The 11,075-nt window shown below is 41.1% G+C and overlaps 1 protein-coding gene across 5 annotated transcripts in view; it reads right to left on the reverse strand.

Moving 5' to 3' along the window:
• Positions 1 to 57: 57 nt before the first annotated feature.
• Positions 58 to 11,075, reverse strand: part of afap1l2 (actin filament associated protein 1-like 2) — a 40,934-nt gene continuing 29,916 nt past the window's right edge. For 4 of the 5 annotated variants that reach the window (XM_005471257.4, XM_019362570.2, XM_025909805.1 and 1 more), the window contains 15 exons: positions 10,959 to 11,070; positions 8,303 to 8,514; positions 7,351 to 7,530; positions 7,171 to 7,257; positions 6,995 to 7,079; positions 6,776 to 6,880; positions 4,761 to 4,972; positions 3,347 to 3,492; positions 2,554 to 2,665; positions 2,185 to 2,439; positions 1,793 to 2,090; positions 1,281 to 1,454; positions 1,017 to 1,204; positions 689 to 889; positions 58 to 593 (listed from right to left, as the gene is read on the reverse strand). In XM_005471257.4, the coding sequence (XP_005471314.1) occupies positions 567 to 593; positions 689 to 889; positions 1,017 to 1,204; positions 1,281 to 1,454; positions 1,793 to 2,090; positions 2,185 to 2,439; positions 2,554 to 2,665; positions 3,347 to 3,492; positions 4,761 to 4,972; positions 6,776 to 6,880; positions 6,995 to 7,079; positions 7,171 to 7,257; positions 7,351 to 7,530; positions 8,303 to 8,514; positions 10,959 to 11,070 (2,394 nt within the window). In that variant the 3' untranslated portion in view covers positions 58 to 566. Of the gene's footprint in view, positions 594 to 688; positions 890 to 1,016; positions 1,205 to 1,280; positions 1,455 to 1,792; positions 2,091 to 2,184; positions 2,440 to 2,553; positions 2,666 to 3,346; positions 3,493 to 4,760; positions 4,973 to 6,775; positions 6,881 to 6,994; positions 7,080 to 7,170; positions 7,258 to 7,350; positions 7,531 to 8,302; positions 8,515 to 8,965; positions 10,911 to 10,958; positions 11,071 to 11,075 lie in introns of those variants that run through there. The other variant, XM_019362572.2, reaches the window with a different exon arrangement.

Below are 11,075 nucleotides of genomic sequence, written 5' to 3' on the forward strand. Positions count from 1 at the left end.
ATTCATGTTATAGCGAAATGAGACACTTTTATTTAAAAAAACCCAAATCAACCCATATTTTTGTCAGTATATTTTTATTTGAATAAAAAGTGCATTTTTAGCTAGCAATACAAGCCCAAAGGCTGAATAATGGTGTAAATATATTTACATCTTGGCTACCAGCATATATGAACCAAGCTACAGTCTGTGTACAGAGTGGCTGATTTAGTAAGGGGGCCTCTGTCTCGTACTTCAGTGGTTTTTAATTTCAACGTTTCAAAGTTTAAACGTAGCATTAATGCATTTCTTACACTGGCCAAAATGCTACTTCATCACTTTCCTCCCTTTGCAAATAGAAACAAACTTTAAAAGTCATTGAATTTAAGATTAAATCCAGTGGTATCCAAGAACACGGCGTGTGCCTCTGTGGCTCATCATAGTCTTGACAAAGTGATGGTTTGGTTGAAGGGCCAAGGGAAGGGAGGTTCTTGATTAAAATGTCTGCTCATTCGGTGGGTCAGAATGTGGCGACAGGCGACTAGACCAACATAAACTTCTGAATTTCAGAGGTCAATGAAGATTTCCTCTTAGGTTGTTGATTTCTTTTCCCATTCCTATGAATATAAAAAGAAATAGACCTACCAATTATAATATGTCTTTCAAGATAAGATATTGACATTGATGCTTTCTGTGTAAATAAGAATCTCACCTTAGCTTTCTGTAGGACGTTGCCTTTTGTGGTCATCATGGAGGTGGGTCTGCCTTTAAGAGCAGACGCAGAATTGACCGGGGAAACTGAATCTGCGTTAACGTTGCTGCTGGAGGGTTGGGAAGAAGATGACGGTGACAATAACGATGATGACGACGATGATGATGATACCTGGGGAGAGCCTATCGTTGATGCCTTAGGCTGAGGGTAAAATAGCAGCGAGATGGTTAAGGTTCACATTTCAAGCATCATGCACTGATTTGAAAAACACAGAAAACATTTAGCAGATGGATTCTGAGGTGTATAGAAAGACAGCCAGGACACTAACCATCGGCGTGTCCTGGAGGCTGCTGTCGAGTGTGGTTCCCAGTGTGAAGGGCCCTGACTCCACTTTCTTCAGACTTTCCTTCACTTCTACCAACTGTAGCTCCACCTCCACCCTGTGCTGCTCTGCCTCTCGGCACGCCTCCTCTTTCTGCTTCAGACGGGCTTCCAATGAGGCCTGCTGCTTGGGATCTGAGGACAACAAACTGCTGTCAGTCCCCATGTGATCAGTGCAAATCTTTGAGTAACACGGACACTGCATGTATACCTTGGCAGGTGCTGAGCTCCTCTTTGATTTCCCTCTTCTCTTTCTTGAGGTTTGCCAGACTGATTTTCACCTCCTCCCTCTCTTTCTCCAGACGATCGCGCTCGTCAATGTAACGCCGCATGTCTGCCTCTGTGCGGTTCTTGCCCAGCTTTATCTCAACTGCACCGGGGCATCCTGGTAATTAAGCATTTATAATTTTAGAGGACATAGAGATTTAATAACCGTAAAAAACCCCAAACTTGCTCAGATCTTAAGCTGTGCTTTCAACTGTAGAAGATGCAGGCTGTCACTAGAGGGAGCCATGGTTATGTAATAGTACAGAATAGGAAGCAGGTGTCAAGGAAAGTAATAAGAGCTTCACTTGTACTCTAACATATCTGTTTCATGATGAAAAGTTGTTGAATATATCTGTAAAAAGGTGAGTGTGGTGATATTAAAATGAAGAGCATGCTTGCTATATCTTTTTTTTTATATACAGAACTCAGCAAACCCATTGCCCCATTTGCCCTGACCTATGGTATGTGCCTTGGGCCTTGCAGGTTGTGGGCTGTGAGGACGCGCAGCAGCAGTGTGAGATGTTGGACTCTTGTGGATTTGTCCACCAAAGGAATTGAAGGCCTGTGTGATTCCCAGGCTAGTCTTCTTAGTGGTCTCTTGGCTCTGGGTTGAGGTCTTGACTGGTTGAGTTTGTGGCTGTGATGGAGTGGGAGTCTGGGCTCGTTCTTGTTCTGCTTTGCTGGTAGCAGAGGCTAAGTTTGTCCCATTTAATGCGGGCATTGAATCTGGCTCAGTATTGTTAGTCGACGTCCCCTGCAACCAAATGATGCGCAAATTATTAATGTAGAAAGTAAAAAATATTTTCCAGAGAAAGGTTTGAGGTTGTCAACAAACTCTAATTTCCTACCTCTTTAACTTGAGAAGAGGAGTCCTTCTGGTCATCTGCTGGTATTAGGGAATGTCTCGAAGCTTCTTTAGGGGAAAGTTTTCCTCCAGAGGATGTATGAAGGAAAGAGCGCACAGGGACAAGGTCTAGGTAAATCCTGTTTTCAGAGTCTTGTTCTGTACCCTGTGGGCTCTTGGCATTGTCTTGTGAGCATGTTTCATTATCTTTCTGGAGATTGTTGCCCTCGCAGTTAGTCTGGCTATTCTCCTCAGCATCCTGTATGACACGAGAGGAGGAAATTAGGAGATGGCTTGTGGCCAGATGACTGAGTCAATATTAAACTGAAAGTTAAAATCTCCAAACATTGCATCAGGTTTCGTGACAGCGTACCTCTGGGTCAGGTATAGAGGCCACATCATCGTACAGATCATCAGAGTTGTGAGAAATAGAAGGTAGGGTGTCTATGTAGGTGTTTGGCTCTGAATACCTCCTCTGCATCAAGCTAGAGAGACACACAATAACAAATAGAAGTCCCAGTTTAACCTTGTGCAGCAGTAGTCCTCTCCAAAAGCTCAGACTTCAGACTGCTTAAAACACCGACATTTAGACAGCTTTATATACTCTTGGATCTGGATGATGTCAAAGAGAGGGGATGTTATTATTTTGGTCATCTGAGACACTGTTCTGGCTGTGAACACAGCAGCTGTAGCTCAAACGTATTGTTTGTGAGGACTGACCAATCAGAAGAAAGGCAGTTTTAAAGGGGTGGCTGTGGCTTGAAAGATAGAGCAAGCCGTCTACCAATCAGAAGGTTGGTGGTTTGACCTCTGGCTCCTCTATTCTGCATGTCGTCCTCGGGGAATATAAGTTTCCCTTGATGCATCCATGGACGTGTGAGTGTGTGAAATGTTAGATTAAAGGTGATTTGGCATAGAATAAAGCACATATGTGTGAATGGGTGAATGACTCTTGTAGTAAGAAAGTGCTTTGAGTGCTCAAATAGACTAGAAATGCGGCATTTAAGCACCGGTCCATTTAAAGTGAAGTTGGACTAAAGATCAATGCATGATAAATGAGGATTATTTCAAACTGTGAATGACGCAGAACCGCTCTACTAAAGTCCAAGAATAAGATATGGAGCTGGAAATCTGCGTATTGAGGCGAACAAAAGCGATTAACTTACTATAAGGAAGTCCTTGCAGCATTGACAATAGTGGAGATCCTCTCAGCATTGACGTAGTCGTATGTCAACTCCTCTGGATCTGTTTTACTTCCCGTCTGTGACAGCAAGAGTCCCAGCCAGTGACCCATATCTGCTGATGTCTTAGCCTGGGAGGGGATGGAAAAGAAAAGGACAAGCATTCACTGCAAACCATGCACTTGCAACATCATGTTTTTAAATCCTCAGAGTTTAATTTGGATGCCATTTTTAATTAATGAAACGATTGCTACAGCACCATTTCCAAGCAGCGGTTCTCTGAACTAAACTTTAAGAAATGACCCGTACAAGCTGAGCTGTTAGACTTAACTAGAAAAACATAAGAGGAAAGAGCTGTTTCTCAGATGTAGTATTTTGGATCAGTTAAAACTGCTTCTTAAGAATTGTCTATTAAATAAGTAACTGCTGCACCACAGAACACATACAACTAAGTCAGTGCATTGAGTACGCAGTGAGATTGAGGCACGTAAAACAACCTGATATGACACGATGTGTTTCCTGCCTTTTATTATTTTGGGAGATTCAAACAGCTCGTCTAATTAGAAGGTTAACTGTTACACATATTGCATAGTGGTTTGACGTCACATATTTATTTGAATTAAAATAGTTCTAATGTTGAAGCTGGGTGAATACGTGAAGATGGCAAAATAAAAGGGCAAACAAGCAAACAAAACCTTATGACAAGAAGGAAAAAAATAGAACACATCCCTCAAGACTAAACACTGAATTCCATTGCCTATGACCAAACACGCACTGCAGCTGGGTGGTACTGGAAGCTTAATGAAAAAGGGTGTAGCATTAGTCCCCCAAAAGCCCAGTACGTCCACACCCTTCACACAAAGACGCACACTCACATATGTACACATGTACCCACACCCACTCAAGCTCCCAGACCACCCTTGTGTGCGCACATATATTACATACGCTGTCTGATGTCAGCAGAAAGTGAGTTTCAGATGAGGACATGTTTGTGTTGAGGGTTCCAAGAAGCAGCTGTGCATCTTTTCTCATTTTGCTGACTCAGTATTTGCTTTTTTCCACACATTTAAATCCCGCCAGACATTTGAGCCCACCGCTTAGAGCTACGCAGTAAGCCCAAAGTAAGCTCTCATCTGAGGCAAGCATGAGCTGCAGACAGGAAACATGATGCGTATATATGCGATATCATGGTCTATTTTCAATAAGCTTTGGTGAAGTAGCGCTTTGAGCTTGCAGCACACCACTGTTCCACTCCTGACTAACTGAAACCCGCGTGGTTGGGTTTCCACCCAGTGCAAACAATTGTTATTCTGCGTGGTAACAAAGCCTCCAGCATTTTCTCACCAATCTAACCCCCCTACAAACATTTAAATGTAGAGAACATAAACTGGTAATCTACCTCTAGAGTTGCCATCTGTGTGCCATCCATGTCAATCCGAAAGGAGTATAGGTGCTCTGGGCTGGGGTCAGGCAAAACATTGCAGCCCTCTAGAGTCACAGCAGGTTGGGTTACTTTGTTCTTGCCCTTGTCTTGGTAAAACCACAGCTGTCCATTCTTTATAAGACACCAGCAGGTCCGCCACTGACTGTTCACCAGTACATTGAGGTAGCCTGAAAGAGGATGGAGGAGAAAACATAAATAAGAAGTTTCTTTTTTTACTTCTCTTAGAAAGTAATGCTGTGCAAAGAAAACAAGTACTGAAGTCTCAGAAGCTTACACTGCGTGGCTTTAAGGTAATTCCACTTGAGTGAAAGAAATCTATGTTTGCTTGATGTGATAAACCTCACAATTCATACTGGTTGTTACTTAAACCAGTGCTTACAAATTGCTGTCATATAATCTTGTTTGTTGCTGAAAACCAACAGTCTGCCATAGAGGATGCATATCATTATGGACTAAATGATTATCATCCAGTATATTACAATGACATATATTACAATGAGGAGTTTTGACAGAACATCATTAGACCATGTTCACAGTGAGGTTCAAAACAAACTGGATCTGCTTTAATTTGCATATAACACAGAGGAGAAACAGAGACGATGCTCTTTTGTATGTCTTGCATACAATCTACTGTTATCTGGACCAACCAAAATGATATGCAGGTGCTATGTTTATGCCAGCCCAATCATGAGGTGGGTTGAGTCCACGGTGTTAAAGTGCATGGTGCTATTATTACCACCAGGAGCCCACAGGGGAGTGTCATATCTCCAGTTTTATTTACTTGGTGTACTAGCAAATGTAGGACTTACTTATCTGATGATGCAGTGAGTGTTCATTTGAAAATATTATGGATATTGTGGATATGTGGATGAGTTGGTGTCATGCTAGTTTTCTTTAGTTAAACACCAAGAAAATGAAGGTGGGCGCATCAACAGGTAGCTTTTAGTGAGGACTATAATAAAATTACGTAGAGACACTAAAAACTACTTTTCTCTACTTCCTTAATCACAGCGGGCAGTGCCACATGTTTGATACTTTGAGTTTTTACATCAGCTGTCCTTCCTGACACAACCACAAAGGGATTTGTGTCTCCTCCTGGAAAACTGGTGATCTTCTGCTTGTTAGGCGAATGTGTAAATTACTACAAGGGGCAAAATCTGTCATGCAATTCAATCACAAGTGTCTGGAATGTCTCCAACTGTAATGTCTTTGTCGTTGTGGTTGTATTCATCTGACATTTATCATGAGATATAAATGGAATTATTGAAAGGGTAACAAATGTTACCACTACGACATATTTACCTTTGACCAAGGATGTCAAGCTCATTTTATGTTACAAGTCATTTATGACTCACTTTGATCCTGAGTGGGCTGGACCAGTGAAACTCCCCTTTCTGTCAGTGTGCAGAAATTTAACTACACTTTTAATCACTGAGATATCCAAATAAAAGAAAAAAGAAGTGTAATTTCAACAATAGGTCGTAGTTTTTTCCACATCTGCTGGAGTAAATGAAAGAAACTGTTCAGCATGACTCTTTGAGTGTAAATTTTAAAAATAAACGGACTAGAGAGTTTCTGTTAATTCACAGAAAATGCCCTTTTTATTTTTTTACATTTTTATAGTCAACCTTGACAAAACAGGAACTTTTCTGTTATTTAATTGTAATTGTAATTTCTTACTTAATTACTTTGATGTAGCATGAATGGCTATGAGGAAGGTCTTTTTTAGCAGGTAAAGCTGCAAAACCTGATAAAAATACATTTAAAAGCCCAATAATTTATGCCCTCCTTCACATTTTCAAAAAGGCATCCAGTTGGCCAGACTTTGCTGGGCCGATTCTGGCCCCTGGGCCTTATGTTTGACTCCCTTGCCTTAGACCTTCATTAGACCTCTCATGCCAGTACAAATGCCATCCTGCAATTAAAAGCAACAAACTTTGAACTTTGAAGTAAAGTAGATTTTTGCGAACCTGAGGTGTCGACACATTTCTCTGGGCTCTCGAGTGCGGAGGGTTTTTTCTTGCCGATGTTCATCAGGTTGCTGAACATTAAACCTGCGCCATATTTTTTCTTCACTGTGGAAAAGAGGAGGAGAAGGACGACAAATTGACTCTTTTTTCTTTTTACACCCTCTCCTTGAACATGTGGAGCACAGCAGATAAAAGCTAAAACCCCACAGAGTAGCTTACCATCTTTGCTTTCTGGCGTTTCAGCATGGCTGTCTGTGCTGCTGCCGCTCTCTGAAGCCACAGAGTATCTCTCACTCAGCTCTCCCTGTGGGTTCACGGCTATAGTTTAGTCATTTTGAAATCTTATTAAAAGTCTCATCAAAAACATGATGTCTGATCACAACAGATCAGTGTACCTTAGTACAAATAAGCCTTGGGGAGTCAGACACAGTGTGTTGGGGGTCACAGCTATCAGCTGGCTTGGGACTGATCTCTTGAATAACCTGGAGCAAAAACAAGATGTCCTCATTTTGATATTGCGAACCAATAAATAACCATCCAATGATCTCGAAAGCAAGCTACTGTGAATGTGTTACCTTCAGCCACTGCTCAGTCTGTTCTTTGCTCTGCAAGCCCAGGACAATGGTCTCCCCACCCACTGGAATAATCTTCAGCCTGTGCTCTTTCCTCTTTAACTGCTTCTCTTTGTAAACAACACTGCAGCCCAGCAGACTCACATCCAGCAGAGGTGTCTGCTCCTTGGAGCTTTTATAGCACTGAGAGAGGCAGAATCAACATGCAAGCTTAGTGAAGGGCGTCGTTAAAAATGAATTACCGTCCTTTAATTTTAGCTGCACACTGACCAAAACAAGCTAAAAGTTAAATAGTAAATGTTATCAACCAATTAGTGTTTAAAATAATCAGCAGATTTGTGTAGTTACTAGGCAGTGTTCTCAACCATAAACCATTACCTACCTATCTAACAGCAAAGTAGAAATTGGGTAAATTTCTGAATGTGTTTATTGATTTGAATCATATTAGAATAAAATGTTTACAGCAGACATTTTAAGAAAGTGAAAACAGCCACTCGTGCAAGCTCCATGCTTTAGATAGCCTGTTAAAAAAAGTGTTCACAGGTAATTACCCTCTAGATTGCTAGATGAGCAACTGGGGGAACACTTAGGCAAACATAGCAGGCAAGTTTTCATGCATTTGTCTTTTAATACCAAGAAAAATATAAAAATATAACAAGTCAGTTTCAGAGGAAGTTGCATCTGCGTTGTCACAGATCTATTTCTTGACAGCTGTTTGTTCAGCGCTTGCTATTAAGAATCTCTGGTAGCTGTCAGTTGAACAGTTCAAAAGTAAAGCCTCCACACCGGTTTTCTAGCTACAAAATATTACAGGGATTATACACCGCCCTATTATTTTTAATATATGGGCTAATTTGGTTTAGATTTTTTTTCTTGTATGTATCACAACACAATCATAACACGTAATATCATAACACAAAACCTCACTGCAGCGTTAATACAGTCGTTTACCCACCAGCAGACGATGGTCTTTGATAACGCAAAGCTGTTTGGCCCACTGGCCAAGCCATTTCTTCCTCCACAGGAAAGCGCAGATGTGAGCATCTTTCATCAGCTCAATAGACGCCTCTGCTGATGGCCACTGGTGCTGAGCTGATGACGACTTCTCTCTGGTCACTTCCTCCTCATCGTAGGACTCGTATGAGCTGCTTACCGCCTCTCCATCATCTAGGAAGGCCAAGCAAAGCTAAAGATTACGACACTGCATGGGCTACAAGGGATGAAAAATGACAGGGTGTCAAAAGCAAGGATTAGGAGAAGCAAAATCTGTGCGATGAGAGTGAATGAAAAATAAAGTTAATCTCTGTTTTTTGGACCTTTGTGACTTTCTTGAATGGAGGAGGATTTCCTAAAGCATTGCGCAAACACACATTTTCAGTACTGATGGTAAGCAGACAGGAAAATGATGAAACAAAGTTATGATGAAAGGGAAAATAATAAACTCGGGAAATTAATAGCATGAGGCTGATTGATGATGAAACTCTTTCCTTACATGCACTGCGCTGATAAAACTGGACAACGAGCACTTTGGGGACATGCTGGCTTCCCAATTTGAATTTTGGATTTATGCAATCGCCTGCATTCATGCCACACAGACAGACAAACAAGTCCTAGCTACCCCTGGTGATAACAGCATAGACCACACTGTCAGAGCTGTACTCTCGTATCCAGGGCCCTGAGCGATGGCCAAAACAGTCCAGATCTATATAATATCAAAGGAAACAGGAGGAAGAAAAGCAACATAGGGGAGGTTGGACAGAACATAATGCCTTTGAATAATAATCATAAAAAAGATTAAAAAAATAAATAAATCTTGTACATATTCATTATTGCATTCTCTTTGGCCTATTCACATATGTTTACTTTTTCAAATACATTCACGGGCCACTTCAATTTTTCTTCAAAGCTGCCTTAAGTCTTTGTGGCATAGATTCAACAAGGTGCTGGAAACATTCCTCTGAGGTTTTTGTCCATATTGACATGATAACATCACACAGTTGCTGCTGATTTGTCGGCTGTATATCCGTGATTTAAATCTCTTGAGCTCTGGTGACTGAGGACTCTACTTGAGTACAAAGAACTCATTGTCGTGTTCCAGAAATCAGATTATCTGAGCCTTGTGAGATGGTGTGTTATCCAGCTGGAAGCAGTAATCAGAAGATGGCTACACTGTTGTCATGAAGGGATGGACACGGTGAGCAACAATACTCAGAAGGCTGTGGTGTTTAAATTATGGTCAGTTGGTACTAAGGGGTCCAAAGTGTGGCAAGAAAACAGGCCCCACACCATTATGCCACCACCACCAGCTGGAAGGATGGGTCTACTTTCATGTTGTTTGTGCCAAATTCTGAACCCACCATTACCATTTCCAATCTTCTTTTGTCCAATTTTGGCAACAATCAAGTCCGAAGTGTAACAGTTTTCATTAATATATGACAGGAGTGAGACCTGGTGTGGTCTTCTGCTGCTGTAACCCAAGAGATGCTCTTCTGCATGCCTTGGCCATAACAAGTGGATGTTTACTGTTGCCTTCCTATCATCTAAAAACAGTCTCGCCAGTCTACTCTGACCTTAGTTAAGCATTTTTGGACAGAGAACTCCTGCTTACTGGATATTTTCTCTTTTTTTAGATGATTCTCTGTAAACCCTAGAGAATACTGTGTGGGGAAATCAGCAGTAGATCAGCAGTTTCTGGAACAACCATGCTATCACTGATATTCACTTAAACCGCCTTTCACCCCCATTCTGACCATGTCTAAGTGGTTGACACTATCTGCAGAAATAATGTGTGGTATTGGCTGGTTAGATATTTTTATTAACAAGAAATTGAACAGGTGTACCTAATGAAGTGGCCACTGAGCTTATATCATGATGTATCAGATCACTTGCAAATAATTCAAATGATTGCTTGTTGCTTACCTCGGTGATGATTATGCAGTATGACTAATAACAAACAACCACAGGCTAAACAGGACAGAATATTCTTTGCAGCTGTGGTAAAAATGTGTTTAGTAACAATTCTGAAGAAAAAGCTTCCAGTACTGAATAAAAAGCTGACTTGTGTTACATTCAAACAATTGTTACTTAATTCTTTCCCACAGAGCTGTGAAATGCTGCTGTTGCGCAAAACTGGTAATACAGAATTGTGGTGCTGGCCTTGAATGAAACCACTTACTCAGTTATTTGTTCCAGTACCTAGGTAACTCTCTTAGCTTTATTTTACAGCTCAAGCTAAAATGTTAAGCTAAGAAAAAGGCACAGCAGGTCTGAAATGTCTGTAACTTACATAGTTTAGTTGGATTGAACTGAAACAACAAAAATATATCTAAATGGAAATGGTTTTAATTTAAAAGAAGTGATTGCAAAATTCAATTTAACAGCGTCAGAATTATGAAAATACACAAGAAGCAGTCTCAAATATTTTGTGGCACACACTCACACAAACACGAAGAATTGCTTCAAATAGGAAGGCTGCTTTAAAAATAATACTGATATTCTTTGCAGTAGTATACAGCAAGAGCACTGGGTAACTTTGATGATGAATAAGGTATGAATTCATCACCTGGGGCTGTGCAATAGATGATACATCTAACTTTGAACACAGTTCTTACCATTGACAGTTTCCTCATAGGGTTGAGCCTCCTCATAGTAACTCTCTGAAGCGTCTGCACAGGCTGGGGCTGGTACTGGAGGCAAAGGGAACGGCTCCCGACACACCACACCCTGAC

Source organism: Oreochromis niloticus, linkage group LG8 (genome assembly GCF_001858045.2).
Source record: "Oreochromis niloticus isolate F11D_XX linkage group LG8, O_niloticus_UMD_NMBU, whole genome shotgun sequence".
Classification (NCBI taxonomy): domain Eukaryota; kingdom Metazoa; phylum Chordata; class Actinopteri; order Cichliformes; family Cichlidae; genus Oreochromis; species Oreochromis niloticus.